The sequence below is a fragment of the Sorghum bicolor genome, chromosome 10 (assembly GCF_000003195.3).
Source record: "Sorghum bicolor cultivar BTx623 chromosome 10, Sorghum_bicolor_NCBIv3, whole genome shotgun sequence".
NCBI classification, from domain to species: domain Eukaryota; kingdom Viridiplantae; phylum Streptophyta; class Magnoliopsida; order Poales; family Poaceae; genus Sorghum; species Sorghum bicolor.
The window spans coordinates 11863942-11882439 of record NC_012879.2 but is presented as its reverse complement, the minus strand read 5'-3'; the positions used below and the strand labels follow the sequence as shown (position 1 = coordinate 11882439).

At 46.7% G+C, this 18498-nt stretch overlaps 2 protein-coding genes across 6 annotated transcripts; one reads left to right on the top strand and one right to left on the bottom strand.

Moving 5' to 3' along the window:
* On the top strand, positions 214-5233 carry LOC110430787. Of its 5 annotated transcripts, none has more exons than XM_021448739.1 (8): positions 214-541; positions 1850-2118; positions 2233-2593; positions 2686-2942; positions 3031-3243; positions 3335-3427; positions 3527-3649; positions 4552-5233. In XM_021448739.1, the coding sequence occupies exons 1-8, from the start codon at positions 490-492 to the stop codon at positions 4933-4935; spliced, it is 1752 nt and encodes a 583-aa protein (XP_021304414.1). In that variant the 5' UTR covers positions 214-489; the 3' UTR covers positions 4936-5233. The 5 variants fall into 5 exon arrangements, with proteins under 5 accessions (XP_021304414.1, XP_021304413.1, XP_021304412.1 ...); XM_021448738.1 differs by having other exon boundaries at positions 217-541; positions 1853-2118; positions 3524-3649; XM_021448737.1 differs by having other exon boundaries at positions 217-541; positions 3524-3649.
* LOC8069439 (senescence-specific cysteine protease SAG39) lies at positions 11456-12593 on the bottom strand. Its single transcript, XM_002446177.1, has 2 exons — positions 12158-12593; positions 11456-12042 (listed from the first exon to the last, which is right to left on the bottom strand). Exons 1-2 carry the CDS (start codon positions 12591-12593, stop codon positions 11456-11458), a joined length of 1023 nt encoding a protein of 340 aa, XP_002446222.1.

Sequence of the window (18498 nt, the reverse complement as noted above, 5' to 3'; positions counted from 1 at the left end):
AGGAGCTCATGGACATACTCAAACTGCCTTACCACTGTGATACTCATGTGTTTTTGTTAGTTCTCGTGCGGTGTTTTAGTTAAACGATAGAAGGGAGCGCCTAAAAGTACTGGAGGGAGCGCCGTAATACATTTGCTCGCGTGATCCCGAATAAAAAACACGCGCCAAAATGCATTCCCCGTGATCCTGAAAAAAAAAGCCGCCAAAATCACCGCTGCTTATCCTGTTTCCCCCACTCCCTCGTCACCCCTCAGCCTATTCCCCTCATTTCTACAACCCCAAACCCTAGACGCCGCCGCCAAAGAAAACTGCCTTCGCCAATCTCCGCCGCCGCCCACGAGCTCTGCCGCCATCAGTCACCGCATCCACATCTCCGCCGCGGGTTTTGGGTCCTCGTCCTGGACGATGGTGACAGCCACGAGCTGACGCCCACCAACGATGTCCACTAGGTGACGACCACCACTGACAACCACCTCGTGTACATCCGCAATGGTGGCAACCAGGAGTGGAGGTAGTAAGAGAGTGGCACAACAAGAACAAGGTAACCATTTGGCGATTTGTCTTCCTAGATTTGCCCAGATTTTACTCTGCAGTTTGTTTCTTGCACTGAACTGCTAGATGCAGTGTTCGATCATGTCCCCAAAATCAATGTACTTGTCCCAAACTGTCACTGAACTGAACGTACATGTCCCCAAATTGATGATGCAGTTATTTTCTTGAACTTAACTGATAGATGCAGAGTTTCTTGCTTTGTCTTTCTTTCAATGGCACTGAACGTATATGTCCCCAAACTGAACTGAAAAAATAGTGCAGATAGGTATATATGCAAAATTGGATTATGGAATGAGTTCAGGTGGGGCTCTTTTCCTGTGCTTAAATTATCAGGAGAATGATTGGTAAGCAATAGTAGCATCTCACACCTCTTGGTCTTGATGTTCCAACACCAAGATGGGCTCTTTTGGCACTTTCAAAATGATTAGGTTCTGATCCCAGCCAGCGCTCCCCATTTGTTCGAGGAAGTCAGTAAATCCATTCTCTAATGCAACTAGGAAGTCAGTAAACTGAACTGACATGCTTGTGTGCCGACTCCTGAAAATACAGTGAAGCAGATAGTGTTATCAATTTGATCTTGTGCCCAGCTATTTCAATGCCGTTTCAGCAGCAGATTACCTTGAAAGTAACTAGAAATGTTGCCTCCCTTGATCCAAACTGCTCAAAGGAGAGGATATACTTCTCATTCTTGTGCAACTTCAATAATCTATCCACCTGTTCAATAATTTAACAGATAAATGACATGCAGAATACACTCTTGCAGATTAAAGAGTGAATAGGTTTGAAAATTCATTGAGAAAGCGATACCAAATGAGTTCTGTTATGAATAATGTTTCAAAAAGCACTAGGCACTAGGCAGGCAGTTGGGCTCCTAGCGCCACGTCGTTTCTTGACATTTGTATTCTATGACTTCCTGTGGGTGGTTTGAGTAATTATGTGCTAAATAACAAAAATTAGTATATCAGAAACCATGCAACCATGAGGTACTATGATTGCAGTTTGTCTTTCTTCATCTCTAATTTGTCCATTTATTTACATACATCATGTCCAAAACATCTCCGTGCAGAAAACAAATAGACAAAATGCCTAGGTGCTAGTCGAGGCAATGCAGCTCTACTTACCGCGGCTTAGGCATAGCTGGGCATTTCCTTTTTAAATAGAGATTACAAAATATCCAAGAGAACTGCAACTGACCATTAGCTCCTGGATACATGCTTGCTGCAGCCTGCTGGTTTTTCCTACCTCTTCTCTAATTAGCTTCTAACCATACTAATATATACAATTTGCTTGCTCTTAGAAGAACCTCCAAAATTTGATTATGAGAGGAGGCGGGATGAACACGTGGCAAAGAATGATGCAATGTTGGCAGCGCTTGGACTGAAAACAATAGCTGCTGAAATTAGTAACTCTTTACCACAATCTGCAAATGACAAGGGGAAAAAATCAGCAAACAAGAAAACAAGTAGTGAGGGTTCGGATACATCGGAGTATCTCCTTGAAAATGATGATCAAGGAGATAGTGATGATGATGAAACTGAATCTGTTGTGCGGCCACAACCCACTAAGGTTTTTAGATGTATGCCCTTGCTTTCTATATACATGTTCTTTCTTTCAATTCACTTCACTAATATATGCCAATTCTTACTAATGCACGTGGCTTACTTGATTTTTTTTACACAGTCCCCTCCAGGGTATAGTCGGAAAATCATCACTCGGAGGATTAAAAAGGCTTCAGGTCCCAACATGCCGCCAGGAGGTAGGTCTGGTAAGAGAGTGAGGGCACCGGAAGGTTCACAGCTGGAACCTCCTAGTGCCCAGTTAAGATCATCAAAAAGGCTTCAACTGTCAGCGATAGATGGTCAGCCTGCAGAGGAAGGCAATGGATCAGCTGGTGCAGTGCAAGGCAATGGAGCTGGTGCCCAACAAGGCAATGGAGCTGGTGGTGATGACATTGCAGCCGCAGAGAATGACAATGGAGCTGCTGATCAAGACATGGCAACTGTACATGAAGATAATGTAGCTGCAGAGGATGACACTCAAGGCAAGTCATAATTTCTTAGTCATTCCAATATGCCATCTCTTTGGCTGATTTGCATGACACTAAAGCATCTAAAAGCATTTTCTGTTTTGTAGCTCCTGCACAGCGACGCCCAAGGGATCCCAGGCCACCCACCAAGGGAGCATACTTGGACAAGATGACAAAAGCTATGGGACATAGACTGCCCATAGCTGTTGCTCCAGGCAAAAGAAGGCCTCATGAACCTGTTCAAGCAGCCAAGTTTGCATCTGAGTCTGGTGTCCTCATTCGGGACAACGTTCCTATCCTACCTCATTGGAAGAACTACAAGAACGATGAAAAATATTACAACGAGTTTGTGTCAAAGCTTTGCGTAAGTGCCTTGCTGTTTTTGTATGGTTGACATGTATATCTTCTTAACCTGAAATCATCCAGTAAATGTGGAATTGTCATATGACTAGGGGCGCTTGGCCATAAACAAAACGGACGAGCCAACCAAGAAAGCTTGCACCGATATGCTGCGCTCTTCGGTGCGACAAATGCGCTATCGGCTGAAGAAAAAGTACTTCAATGGTGTGCCTGCAAATGAGGTTCGGACATCTTCTCCAGTTTCATGCATGTCTGATGATGAGTGGAATGCACTGACTGCAAAGTGGAAAAATCCAAAGAACATGGTACGGGTGTCTTGTCTTCTTTCTCATTTAGTTTCCAGTGGATCTTATCATTTTTAACCTGTGATTCATCTGACATGTCATTCTCCTTTAGGAAACAAGTGAAAAGAACAAGACTAATCGCAGTAAAGTCAAGTATCATCAGACTACCGGCTCTCGTAGCTATGTGGCACACTTGCATGCATATGTAAGTAAAGAGTACCTTGTACATAGTTGCACTAAACAACTTATTCTACATTTGATCTCACAAACCTTTGCTGTAATTGAATTATCTTTGAAATAGAAGAAGCAAAGTAACAATGCAGAACCAAGCACTCACCAAAATGAAGAACTTGATGTGGTGGAGGCCTTCAAGACCTGCCATACCAGCTCCAAAAAAGGTCTTGATGAATCAGCAAGAGAGGCACTTGTAAGTCTAACTAGCTCAATCCTATGGTTCCTTTAATTTCTTCAGCTGAGTTTGTTTCTTGTGGTTCATGGTGATGCACACAATCAGTAATGACATGTCTAGGTACCCATAATTGGTCAATAAATTACCTTAGCTAGGTAATGTTACTGCCTTTTCTAGTGATTTTGATCCAGGTTGTTTTCAGTAGTATACCTACAGTTTTGCTTTTCTGTGAAAGATGTCCTACCAGACTGCTACTCTTGCAATTTGAATGGTACTCAGTAAACAATAGGTACTTGTATGTTTAGGCAAGCCAACTGAAATGGCAATGCAGAAAATCTTCATTCCATTTATAAACTTTTAATTAAAAGTCATGGTTTTGAGTCTATTTTGGACACACTAAACCTTTGATCTTGTTGTTGGTAATCTGAACTTAGAGTCTACGAGATATGATACATAATTCAGTCCTCTAAACTCAGGAAAGTAATGTGCCTGTGTCTAGTTCAACAGGTAATTATTGTTTGAAAATTTAGATGTTGACAACAAATGAGATAGTTGCAGATTCCTAGTGCTAATATAATATCCTTCTATTAACTGTGTTTCGTTAACACTTGAGGGATGTTGACTGAAAATGAGATAGCATAGAACTGAGAACAATCTGCACTTTGTTTCCACATGCTAAGGTGATGCCTGATTGTTTCATTGGACACTAGTTGTTAGTAAGAACCAAACTACAGTTTACATAATGTTCCACATAATTAATCATTTAATTTGTACTTCATTCTGTCCATGTTGATAGGTTTCCTTCTACCTATGTAGCACACAACTTGTTGTCTATATTCTTTAAAATACATCTTATGATATTTGCACCTAACTTTAATGCAATACATGTATGAACTAAAAATAGCTCATTGTTCTTTCAGTCCAACATGGAAGCTTTGAGGGCAGCCCCTGTTGATGAAGGTGAGACAGCAGTTTCTAGTGTGCAGGTTGTGTCCCAGGCCCTCCCCAAGAACAGCTCGAACAGTTTCCTCAAGAATATTGGCATCAAACCAACGACATCGTCTAAGTCTGCAGCATTGAATGAAAGCGACCTTCGGGAGCAACTAGCAGCTGAAGCTAGAGCTGTTGTACAGGGTGAACTCGATGCTCTCCAGAAGAAAAGTGAAGAAGCTGATGAAAAGCTCGAGAGGCAACAAAAGGAGATGGAGGAGATGAGGAAGCAGATAGAGATAAACCAGAAGGAATTGCAGGAGACCAATGTGCTGCTCAGGCGTATGTTGTCCCTCAACAACGCTTCGACATGAACCGTTGCTGATGTTGTGTGCTACCAAGCAGTATGTGTTGCTGCTGCTGGTGCTTGGCAAGGGGTCAAAGTTGTTGGCTGATTTTGCTTAGGCTAAAACCTATGATGTTGATGCTTGGCATCTTTATATTATTAGTTGTGTTGTTGATGTGAACTGAGATCAAAGTAGAACCTGGAATGTGATGTCAATAGTAATACATGAATTGAGTTTAGTAGTGTTGAGTCAGTTTTATGATGACTGGAATGCTGGATCTGTTGAACCATTTGGTCATTTTAATATTATTTGCATTTTGTAAAAATATTAGCATTTGCACCTGTGATGAAAATTCTGGGTTATTTGACGTTATTGCAATGTGATCAGTGACAAAATTTCTGGGTTCTGTGACCTTAATGTTATTTTAATCTGTGATGAAACTTCTCCATTCTGTGACGAAATGTAAACCACTCCCAGCAAGCCACGTGGATTAATCACAGCGTGCCACGTCATCTGCCACGTGGTGTTCTTCAGCGGCCACGTCAGCTGCCACATGGAGAGCCACGTAACCTGCCACGTGGCCGTGCCACGTGTGCAAGACACGTCAGCTGCCAGCGTGGCAAACGGCGTTTGGGAGCCTCACAGAGCACCAAGCTATGACGAAATAGAGCCTCATCTGTGACGCAATGAGTTCGTCACTGAATGAGTATCAATCGATGACAACTGCCATTTCGTCATTGAATGAATATCATTCAGTGACAAAAATCACCATTTCGTCACCTTGGTTAATCAATGACGCTCATTCCATGACGAACAGTTTTTCGTCACAAGTTCGTCATAGATGAAATTCAGTGACGATTTTTGAGTCTTCGATGACGAAAGTATAGCGTCATTGATTAGCACTTCCCTAGTAGTGGAGGGTTGGTGAGCAGAGTCTTGAGCTTGTCAAAGGCTTCCTGGGCCTCGGGGGTCCAGGAAAAATGCTCGGATTTCCTAAGTAACCTATACAGAGGTAGTCCTTTCTCCCCGAGACGAGAGTTGAAACGACTTAGGGAAGCTAGACACCCCATGACTCTCTGTACTCCCTTTAGGTTACGAATTGGGCCCATGTTTGCGATGGCCGAGACCTTTTCTGGGTTGGCCTCGGTCCCTCGCTCAGACACAATAAACTCGAGGAGCATGCCTCGGGGAACCCCGAAAACGCATTTTTCGGGGTTGAGTCTGATCCCTTTTGCCCTGAGGCATTGGAATGTTTCATCCAGGTCAGCAACTAGGCCGCTTGCTTTCCTGGATTTGACAACAATGTCGTCTACATAAGCCTCTACCGTTCTGCCTATGAGGTCCCCAAAGACCTGGAGCATACATCGCTTGTATGTAGCCCCCACGTTCTTAAGGCCGAAAGGCATGGTTACGTAACAATACATTCCGAAAGGGGTGATGAAAGAAGTCACGAGCTGGTCGGACTCTTTCATCTTGATTTGGTGGTAACCGGAATAAGCATCAAGAAAAGATAAAATTTCACATCCCACGGTGGAGTCAACTATCTGATCAATACGAGGTAATGGAAAGGGGTTCTTAGGACATACTTTATTTGAACTAGTATAGTCTACACACATCCTAAACATCCCATTTTTCTTTTTGACTAGTACAGGGTTAGCTAACCACTCAGGATGGAATACCTCCTTGATGAATCCGGCCGCCAGTAGCTTGTGGATCTCCTCCCCGATGGCCCGGCGCTTCTCTTCGTCGAATCGGCGCAGGCGTTGCTTTATGGGCTTGGAGCCGGCTTGGATGTCCAAGGAGTGCTCAGCGGCTTCCCTTGGTATGCCAGGCATGTCCGAGGGACTCCACGCAAATATGTCAGCATTTGCGCGGAGAAAGTCGACGAGCACTACTTCCTATTTGGGGTCGAGGCTGGAGCTGATCCTCAATGCCCTACCCTCAGAGGTTCCGGGGTCGAGGAAGACTAGCATGGTCTCCTCCACCAGCTCGAAGCTCCGGGCGTGACGCTTGGGGTCGGGGATGTCCTGGTCGCAGTCGCCGAGGCCGGTGAGGATTGCCAGAGACTCAGCCAGAGCCTCGGCCTGCTCAACGCACTCGACATCGCACTGATAGGCGTGCTGACTGGTCGTGCTGACGGTGATGATGCCTTTTGGCCCTGGCATCTTGAGCTTGAGGTAGGTGTAGTTGGGGACGGCCATGAACTTGGCGTAGCATGGTCGTCCCAGGATCGCGTGGTAGGTTCCTGGGAACCCAACCACGTCGAAAGTGAGAACCTCCCGTCTGAAGTTATCGGGGTTCCAAAGCAGATGGGCAGATCAATCTGCCCGAGGGGGGTGGGCACGATGTCCCGGCACCACTCCGTGGAATGGTGCTGTGTCGTTCCTCAGCCGGGACTTGCTGATCTCCATGAGGGCCAGAGTCTCGGCGCAAAGGATGTTGAGGCCACTGCCGCCGTCCATCAGCACCTTGGTGAGACGAGTCTCGGCGATGATGGGGTCGACGATCAAGGGATAGCTCCCTGGATTGGGGATCCGATCCGGATGATCCTGTCGGTCGAAACTGATCGCGCTCTCGGACCACTTGAGGTACGAGGGCGTGGCTGTGCTGACTGCGCAAATTTCTCGGAGTTCGCGTTTCCTCTGACTCACGGTGAGGCGAGCCGCACGTCCCCCAAAGATCAAGAGGCAGTTCTTGACCTTGGGGAAGCCTTCCCCCTAAGGGTCGTCGTCCTTGGGGGGCTCTTCAGCGCCCTCCTTGGTTATGATGTCGGTATAATACCGACGCAGGACAGTGCACTCCTCAAGGGTGTGCTTGGTTGGTCCCCTGTGATAGGGGCACGGCTTCTTCAACATCTCGTCAAAGAGACTAGGGCCAGCAGGAGCCCGCTTGGGGTTCTTGCGGTCTGCCGCGGCAACTAGGTTGTCGTCCGACTAACCCTGCTTCCCCTTGCGACCCTTCTTCTTCTTCTTGGGGTCGCGTGAGCCCGAGACCTCGGTGGCCTCGGCCTTCTGTTTCCCCTTGGCTGCGTCGTCGGAGAAAATGGCACCAACTGCCTCTTCACCTGAGCCAAAGTTGGTGGTGATGTTGAGCAGCTGGCTGTTGCTCGTGGGGGTCTTGCGACCGAGCTCGTGTACTAGCTCCTTGCAGGTGGTACCGGAGATGAAGGCTCCGATGACGTCGGAGTCCGTGATGTTGGGGAGCTCGGTGCACTGCTTGGAGAATCGCCTGATGAAGTCTCAGAGGGACTCATCGGGCTTCTGCCGGCAGCTCATGAGGTCCCAGGAGTTTCCAGGGCGCACATATGTGCCCTGGAAGTTCCCGACGAAGATCTTGACCAGGTCGGCCCAGTCATGGATCATGCGCTTAGGGGGATGCTCGAGCCATGCTCTGGCTGTATCGGCCAGGTGCAGTGGGAGGTTGCGGATGATGAGCAGGTCATCGTATGCTCCACCTAGCTGACACGCTAGGCGGTAATCCGCCAGCCAGAGCTCAGGGTTGGTTTCTCCTGAGTACTTGGTGAGGTTGGCGGGCTGTCGGAATCGCGCTGGGAACTTGGCCCTGCGTATGGCCTCGCTGAAGACGCGCGGGCCCGGAGGCTCTGGCGACGTGCTGCGGTCGTGGTCGGGGTCGTATCTTCTGCCTCGGCGCGGTCGATAGCGTCAGGACTCCGCCTCTTTCCTATCACGCCGTCTGGCCTCGAGGGTGGCCCGGATGTCTACGTCAGCCCCGACGCGCTCGTGGACAGATGGGGCCCTGTTGCCCCCTTGCGAGTTAGGGGGCGGCGAACCCTGCACCGTTGGTGCCTTGTTAGGACGGGGTCGGTCCCCTTAGCATCTCTTGCCGTGGGACTGTGATGCAGAACTTTCTGCGTTCTGCACCACAGCCTGCTCCAGGAGACCACGTAGCCCCTGGCGCACTCTTCTCCCCTCAGGAGTCGACGGCTCAGGCATTGCCCTGAGGAGGAGTGCGGCAGCCATCACGTTCTGGCTGGCCGTGCTGAAGACCGGGGGGTTTTCACCCCCTTCGTCCTCGATGATGCGGCGGTTGACGTCCCGGGCGCGGCGTCTAGCTTCACCCCCGTCCCCGCGGCCGGATGGGTCTTGGACCAGGGTCTCGCGGAGTTGGCGGAGGCGTACGCGCTCCTCTTCGAGCCTGGCCTCCAGCTTGTTGAGCTGCTCGAGGTCAGGGCGTTGTCCTCCTACGGGAGCTGGTGCTACTCCGCGGGCTCCAGGATGAGCCCCAAGAGTCGGGTTGAGAGGTGGAGTGGCGTTCCCCTGCCTAGAGGGTCCTGCACCCCCTTGAGCATTGTGGGGCGCTCCTCCGACCTCAAGGTTGAAGCACTCTCGTGACGGATCATAGCCGCCGTCGTCGGAGTCGGAGTAACCGAGGCAATAGTTGCTGGCCTCCAAGAAGCGCATGAAAGTTTTCGGGTCGCCACACCCGGAAAAGTCAGCGCCGGCCCACTCGTCATCGCCTGAGGTGGGATCCTCTGGGTACGACGAAACGGGCGGTGTAGCGATGAGGTCTAGGGTAGATCTCAAGTGGTGCCCTGGAAGATCCACGTACGCACTTAACGAAGTGCTCACGGAAGAGGCGTAAGTGGCAGCTGCGTTCCTGAGCCCGAAAGGGAGCTCGGGAGGTGCCGCTGTCTCTCCTCCATCCGTAGGTGGAGGGGGACAAGATGATGAGGCCCCTTTGTCCCCCTTCTGGGGAGCGGGCGGGAGCCGTGCCTTCCCCTCTGATCGGGGCGGAACAAGTGGTCGTGATGATCCCCTGTTGGTCCGTGGAGCGGAGCTTGATGCTCCGCGGGCCCTTCCTCTAGCGCGTGTCGGGCCAGAGGAGTGGGCGATCTGGTGAGGAATATGCGAGAGGAGGGCCGGGCGGACCCTTGCCTCAGTGGTAGGGTCAGAGATCCTAGACCTTTGACGCCCCCTCTGGGCACCCCCCGCATGGTGCCCCGAGCGCCTCCCACGCACTAACTGTGGTGGGATTGGCTCGGGACGAGACTCAGCGTCACCACGTGGTGGGAGGAGGACCATGTCATAGCCGGAGCTGAGCGATATGAACTCCAAGCTCCCAAACATCATGATGGTGCCGAGGCGGAGTGGGAGGAATCCGTCTGCCATCCAGGCTTTCCCCAGTAGGAGAAGGTGAATGCCACGCAAAAGGCCCCTACCTGGCGCGCCAACTGTCGGCGTCTAGACTCGTGGTCTAGACACAAACGAGTATAAGTATGCATGACTACCTAAGCCCGGATGGTGATGCAAGTGGAACACAGAGAATTTATACTGGTTCGGGCCAAAGATGCTGGTCTCGGCTTTGTGTGATGGACAGAATGCTGGTTTTTACTCTATGAGTGAACTAGCTTGGGGTTGTTAAGTGTGTGTGTTACGTGGCTGAACTTGTTCGTGGACCTTGTCTTGGTCGTGAGCCCTGGCTCCCCTTTTATAGCCTCAAGCGGAGGCAGGTATTTACATGAGGGTTTGGAGATTTCCTCTGCTGAGTGGAGGAGTAACAGTCCCGACCCTGTAGGAGCTTGCCCATCCCGTCCTTGAAGTATGGTTGACAGCATGGTTGCTCCTGTGGGGGGTTGCTAAGCCCTGTTGGAGTCGTGGGGGTCGGATTGGCGATACTGCAGTCTGTCATGTTAACAGTGGGAAAAGATAGCAAATAGTGATGCTGATTAACCTCCCCCATTCTCCTTTCACTGTTAGGCGGTACACCACAGTGAAAGAGGTAAGGCTGCACAGTGAAAGAGGTAAGGCTGCAGTGACCAGGGTGGTTAGAACAGTCGCCACCTTGCCCTGCTGCGGTATGGGAGTCACCGCGCCTGTCACGTCATGGGTACGGGCGCCGTGCGTTGGAAACCTTGCCCTGATCCGGTGAAGCGGCGTTTGGCGCCCGAGCCCTGGATGGGTCGGACGAGACAGGACTTACGCCTGAGGCCAAGGGGGTCGGGCGAGGCGGAACTTACGCCTGAGGCCAAGGGGGTCGGGCGAGGCGGTGTCTGCGTCCGAGCCCCGGGGGGTCGGGCGAGACGGAACTCGCGTCCGAGGCCAGTGGGGTCGGGCGAGCCGCGATTTGGGCCTGAGATCGAGGAGGCAGATGGGCTGAGGCCCGCGTCCTGGTGATTGTGGATGACTTGCTTTGTATTTTGCGATTTTTATTACTCTGATCTGGGTATCCCTTTTTATGGTACCCAACAAACATATTCTTGAATAAATTTTAGTTAGTCTCAACTCACTCCTTTAGCCCACGATATACTTTGTGTTGCCCTCGGCCATATATCTTAATATTTACTCCAAGAAAATAAACGAGCATGTATTCATGATTAATCATTACACATTCAACACATTACATGACTTTTAAGTTTTAACAAATACTCCATATAGAATTGTAGAATACATGCAAAAGATAAATTTGCAACACAATTTATAGACACACATTGGAACCAGCTATATATACATAGTAAATAAAAAGGCTTATAAGTATCGATTTATTCAAAGAGTTTATGTACGAACTTAAAAGTTTCAGAAGGCTTTGCCTACTCAGTGGGGTAGGAAGGCTCCATGGCTAGCCCACACATGCCCCTCTTGTCCGATATATCCTTCTCCATTCTCAGATAACCATTCTCGCCCCAAGTCGTGCCCCATGAGTTCTTCAGTAGCCAGTATTTAGTGCCATCACTGGTTTGTCCATAGCCAATGGCTGCAATCCCATGGTCCAGGTCGGTACCACATGAGCCGGTCATCACACCACCAGAGTAGAGCTGAAACGTCATATCTCCGCCGTCCACTGCCACCGACACGGGTTGGTTGGCCACGGCCTTCATCAGGGCAGCCTCATCATTTGCAGGCACATCCTCAAAGCCCTTGATGTTTGCAGCACTATTTGTTCCACTCTTGCACTTGCCATCTGTAGCTGTGTAAGGATAGCTAGACTCCGTGGTTAGGCCGCCATTCTTGATGATGAACTTGAAAGCATCGTCCATCAAACCACCTTCACAACCCTGGTCCTCACCATGGACATCGCAGTCCACTAACTCTTGTTCTGAGAGGGAGATGAGCTTGTCGGTGCTTATTTTCACGATGCCTTCTGTGGCAGCCACAGCCGAGAAAGCCCAACAACAACCTGCAATTAATTATTATGTTTGGACTTATGTTATTGCACTCTAGTTTACATCGTAATATGATAATATTCACAATAAGTGTATATGTGTCATCCTTTTCCTACTAAATGTACTTACCACATTGGCCTTGATCCTTGATGGGAGTGACGGCACCCTTGGTCCTCCAGTCGATGGACGCTGGAAGTGCATCGACGCTAACATTCTCATACCTAAATCCGGTAGGGACCTTCACGGGGCTAGGTTTGAAGCCCTTGTTAGTCTTGGTAGCTCTGAACTCATCGTTGGTGAGGTCGGCAAACTGGTTGACGCCGAGCCAGAACTTGCGGTTCCCACCAGCGTTGAATGACTCGATGAACTTAACATTAGCCTTGAACACCTCGAACCGCTGAGCCTTCTCGGTGGCGTCTTTGTAGACGCGGTTGTATTGCGCCATCCACTGCTCATGCCTCGCCACCATGGCTGAGTCATCGTTTAGGTCGCGAGCAGCAAGAGCAGCACCGCAGAACAAGGCGAGGCCGAGGATTGCCAAGATTGATCCCTTGAGGGTGGCCATGGACGATCAGGCCTGGGAATTTGGTTCCTGAGATACTATGCCTATTGAGTTGGTGGTTGAAGAGCTGGGTGGTACGGGTATGTATATATATAGCTACAGACGTGTACTATTCTTGTAGGTATGAAACAATACGGTACGGTGCTTATACGTTGTATTGTGTGGAAAGGGACAGGTACGTGGCCGTGAAGTATTGCCAGATGGTATAAATTATTTTACTTGTGCACCAGACGTGCAGTTGCGGCTCTGCACGGATTGCTGTGTTAAAGCATTATGCATAGATAATAGAGATTATAAGCGCCACATCTCAATATACAGGCATTCAATAACATATAGTATCAGCTAAAAATAGGAGAAAGTATATTAAGAGTACATGGTTAGTATAATACTCCTGGCTTTCATCCTTTAGTATTTAATAACGTTTGTAAGTTCATTTTGAACTAACCGGTAACAACAAGGAATGTCATCATCCGCAAAATAAAATAGGATCTCAAATCTAACAGTGGATGGTTCGTTGATACGTACCTCAAACCAGTCAATTTTATAAACATATACGGCGGCAAAGTAACATTACACTAGTAGAAACAGGCTCATAGCTGGCGCCTCCTTTTTATACCACAGGCGGTTCCAGTTACGACGCACCTATGGTTTAAATAGGGCGGTGTCAGAGATTTTCGGCCTATCACAGGCAGTTGACTTAAGCCAACAGCCAGTGTAAATGGAGCATTTACATTGGCGGTTGGCTTAAGTCAACCGCCTGAGGAAACAATTTAACACAGGCGGTTGACTTAAGCAACCGCCTGTATTATCTCTGTATAAATACCCCTTCTTCCTCCCCGACCAGAACACAGTATCTCACACCCACCTTCCATTGGGGGCCATTTTGGAGTTCCAGATTTCTCAAAATACAAGGGGAAGGTTTTGATCTTCATTTCTAGGAAGGAGGTTGCTAAAAGAGGTTAGTTTATGTCCCTATTGCCTCAATTTGCTCATTCTAGCTCAATTTGAGTCACTTTTTGGATGTAGGGTTTCACTATGAGTGAGAGAGAAGAATAGCTAGCTTTTTGTCTTGATTCGTTGATATGGTTAGATGGGTTTGTTTAATATGGTTGGATAATGTCTCTCAACATGTTTGCTTCTCAATTTAGCTAGTTTTTATAAGATTAAACCAATGGTGTGTTCTTGTATATTTATGTAGAGAGATAATTGTTGATTTTTTTAATTATATGATAGTTAGGTTTTCTATTGTCACCTTCCACATCATCTATCTATTTATAATGAATGTTGTATTTATATACTTAGGTTTTCTAATTTATGTACTTAACCGAACAGGCCATTGAGTCCGGAGGTCCATTCTGCAATAGGATCCTAAAAGACCAGGTTGCAATAGGTTTGCCTCCGTCACGACACGAGGGTAGGCTGAATGGAAGAGGTAGGATGAGAAAGAAATCATACGTCCCAAAAGATTACAATTCAGTCCTCGAAGCACATCACAGCGTCCTGCATCAGCTCTCGATAATAGAGCCTTTGATCAATCTACACATTGAAGAGCTTCAAAAACATAATCATGGGCACACAGATGAATGGATAATGAAGGAACATAAGAATCAGTTCACCTCATGGCTAAGGGAGCAGGACATTCCAGATGGGGAAACACTCGAGGATCGCACCATCAAGGTCTTCGCATCTGGGCCATCACGCCAGGTCACGACTTGGCAAACCTATGACATTAGTGGCTTCACGTTCTGTACCAAGTCCAAAGACCAAAAGAGCATGGCACAAAATAGTGGTGTTCGATGCGACGCCTTAGACTCTGAAACTGGTGAGGAAACAACTTACTTTGGCTTCGTTGAGGACATATGGGAACTAGACTATGGTACATTTTAGATCCCTGTATTTCGGTGTCAATGGGTTGAAGACAAACATGTCACAGTGAACAACTATGGAATTAGAGTTCGAGATCTAAGCAAGATAGGCTACAAAGATGATCCATGGATAATGGCTAACCGTGCTGCACAGGTCTTCTATGCTGAGCAGGTCCTCTCTCCTAATGATAAGAAGAAAATTACGGACCATCCAAAGCACATAGTTTTCCCTGGAAAGCAACAAGCCATCGGAGTTGATGGTGTATCTGACTTGGATGAATTTAACCAGTTCAGTGACATGTCTCTCTTTGTAGATGACCATCCAGTAAAGATAAGGAATGTTGAGCGAAGCATTCCACAGAGCTCGTTGCCCTGGGTGCGTCACGATGGACAAGGAAGAACAGTAGCTGCCTAGATTTTATTTGTCATTTGCCATGTAATCTATTTATGATAAAATGTGTACCTTATGCTATGTGTCCTTCTCTATTTCTACATGTAAGACCCTATACTTATTTCTACATCTAAGACTTACCATGTCGTAACACTTTGATATCGTATTGGTCACAAACTTTTACTAAGGGTTACTAGTGCCATTCATGTTCAATCCACCAAGTTTGAAATTTTTCTAATGTGGTTTGTTACTTTATTCGGTTTAATTGAATTTCCGTGCGACGTCACCCACTAATTAGCGCTTGAACTAAGTCTACCCCTGAAATGACTCCAAATGGTGCCAAACTTCTCCACAGGGTCTTATATACCATAGGAAATAAAACTTCCTTGTGGTTGATGGAAAAACCTAGTGGGATCTAGGTGTAGTCCACCATTTTTCATCTCATTTAGCACAAAGAAAAATATAATAATAGCTTGCATGACCAGAAAATCCTAAGATCTTGTGTGGGGTTATCATTCCAGTGTAGAAGCTTGCCAAAAAAATTTCAAGACATTTGGAGATAGGCATAACATACATGCTTCACAAACGTATAAGAGTCATTCCACCGAACTATGCTCAAACATATGGGTTCCTCACATTTATATTGTCAACGATAAATTGCACAAAAGAATATATTTTTCATAGCATTTATACACTACAATAAAGCTAACAAAATTGGATTTATATTTTTCTGGTATTCCTAGAATTATTTATGTATTAAACAAGATATAAGGCACAAATTCAATTTAAATCATTTTAAATAAAGCTGCATATAAAAGTACCTCAAACATGAAATTTCATATTTTTAACATGTCTCTGGTCAAGAGGAACACAACAAAAAAAATTTCACTAATTTAGGACAAATATTTTTGAAGATATGATTTTTTGAATCATTTAAATAATTTCTAAAAATGTATATAAGGAAAACTTTAAATAAACTGAAAATACATTTGTACAGACGGTTGTCTTAGCCAACCGCCAGTACAAATGCATTAGTACTGGCGGCTATCTTAGTCAACCGCCAGTACAAATGCATTAGTACTGGCGGTTGTCTTAGTCAACCGTCTGTACTAATGCATTTGTACTGGCGGTTGGCTAAGACAACCGCCTAGCCAACCGCCTGTACAAATGGTTTCAATATATATCCTGCGCTCCGATTCCAAAATTTTGTCTAAGTCCTCGGCGCTCTAGTTTCCTCTCTGACGCCGGCAGGCTGCCGAAAAATCCAACGTCGCCGTCTTCCTCCATCTCCCTCGCTCGCGGCCTTCCTGGACCACTGCGGTGAGCTTCCGCGCCTTGCTCTCTCTCTCTCCCTCTCTCTGCGTGTGTGCGCGCGGCGGCGGCGGTAGGGCGGCGGCGGCGGTGGTGGGGCCGGATAGGGTTAGGCGCACGCGGCGGCGGCAGGCAGGGAAAGGGTTAGGAGTGGGGGCAACGAGGCGAGCGCGGGCAACAAGGCGAGCGCGCGGCGCGAGGCGGCGTGCGGGCGGCGTGCGGGCAGTGCGTGGCGCGAGGTTAGGGATGGCCCTGACACGTGGGGCCCACCTGCCAGAGAGAGGGTAAGAGGGAGAGAGGAGGGGAGAGGAGAGGGAGTCGCAGGCTGGGCTAGAAAGGGGAGGCAGAGGAGATTTTCTTTTTTTACTTTAGTAATTTATTTGTTTAGTGAAATATATGTATGTATTATTTATAATTATTATTTCATATGTGATTATGTTAAATACTTGTTATTTCATATGTTAAATACTTATTATTTTATATGTGATTATGTTGTATAGAAATATATGTATGTATTATTTGTATAGAAATATATGTATGTATTATTTATAATTATTATTTCATATGTGATTATGTTAAATGCTTGTTATTTCATATGTTAAATACTTATTATTTCATATGTGATTATGTTGTATAGAAATATATGTATGTATTATTTGTATAGAAATATATGTATGTATTATTTGTATAGAAATATATGTATGTATTATTTATAATTATTATTTTATATGTGATTATGTTAAATACTTGTTATTTCATATGTTAAATACTTATTTCATATATGTAATAGCATTCATAATTATTCCTTTTAAAAATACTTGTTATTATTTCTGAATTCATAATTATTATTTCATATGTGATTATGTTGAGGAAATATATGTATGTATTATTTGTGTCTATTCTTTTATAAATATTTGTTATTATTTCTCTTTATATATGTATTAGTGTATATACACCAGGATACATAAATTTAATTTTATGCATAAATTACATAGATTTCTGTGATGAGTTCTCCGCACAAGGACGAAGCACTGCAGTCTCAACCCACGGAGCAAGTAGAAGGGTCATCCGACCCTATGGAACAAGCTCGTGAGGTCACGAAACAAGTAGAAACGGGTGAAGCATCAGGTTCGTCCTATGAACAAGAAGCTAGCGATGACATGGAGCCTCTAAAAGTGAGGAAGACTCGTCGTGAATTGGCACGTGACCCTGATTACAATCCAGAAGCCGATGAGGTAAATTAGAGACATTCACGATTTCATGTAATTAAATGATTTCTATTCATAGTTTCTACATATAAACACGCCCATGATTCACATGTCTATACTCAAGAGGCAATGTCTCAGTTTAGAGAGATGATGTCTCAGGAGGAAGTGGCACACGAAGACGCACCGGAACCGACGACCGCAACGACGAGCCCTGAGAGGCCATGTCAGTCTAGGAAAAGGAAGCGGCTAGGTTTGAAACGAGGCGAGAGAGGGTTGAACCAATTTCCAGATGACACATATGCCATCACAAATGTGAGCCCTACCGGGCAGCCCCTAGCTCCAGAGGAGGCCCTACCCAAATACAGGAACGCAATTGGTTTCTGTGTGAGGCACTTTCTTGATATCACAGTTAAGAACTGGGCCGGTGTGTCGAATAATCACAAGATCAAAATTTGGGATAAGATTAAGACAAGGTTCCAGTTTCCTAGGAATGTGCCAGAAGATTTAGTGAAGGCATATACAATGAAGCAATGTGCGGTTAGTTTCTGAAATTGGAGGTCGGAGATGAATGTCAAGTATGCAAAGACAGGGATGGATCCGACATCCAAATACAATATTACTAAAGGGCAGTGGGCTGTTTTTCTAGAGCAGAGGAATGACCCTAACTTCTTAGCTCGGAGCGAAGCCAACTCCCAGCTCGCAAAGAGGAACAAGTACCACCACCATCTAGGCACAGGTGGTTACCGGCACCAAGTTCCTAAATATAGGCAAGAAGAGGTTGCGAAGAAGGCAGTAGGGTTGCCAGTGCTGTCCGAGCAAGTCGGTGAAAGGTCCGCAAATTGGATCCGTGCTCGGAAACCAAAGGAAACCGAGACGGGTGTGTCCTTTGAAGACCCAATGCTTGATGAAGCAATGAAGAGCATCTTTGCAGTGGCAGACATGCAGCAGGAAGGCAAGTTTACGCCATGAAGGGAGAGGGACATCCTTCGTGTTGGCCTCGGTAACCCCGAGCATCCTGGCCGTGTTCGAGGCATCTCATCCAAAGAAGGATGGAAGGATGGATTCGGCCCTCAATGGAAAAATGAGTATAAGAAACGTGATCGGTACAAGGAACAAATGGCAAATTATTTTCA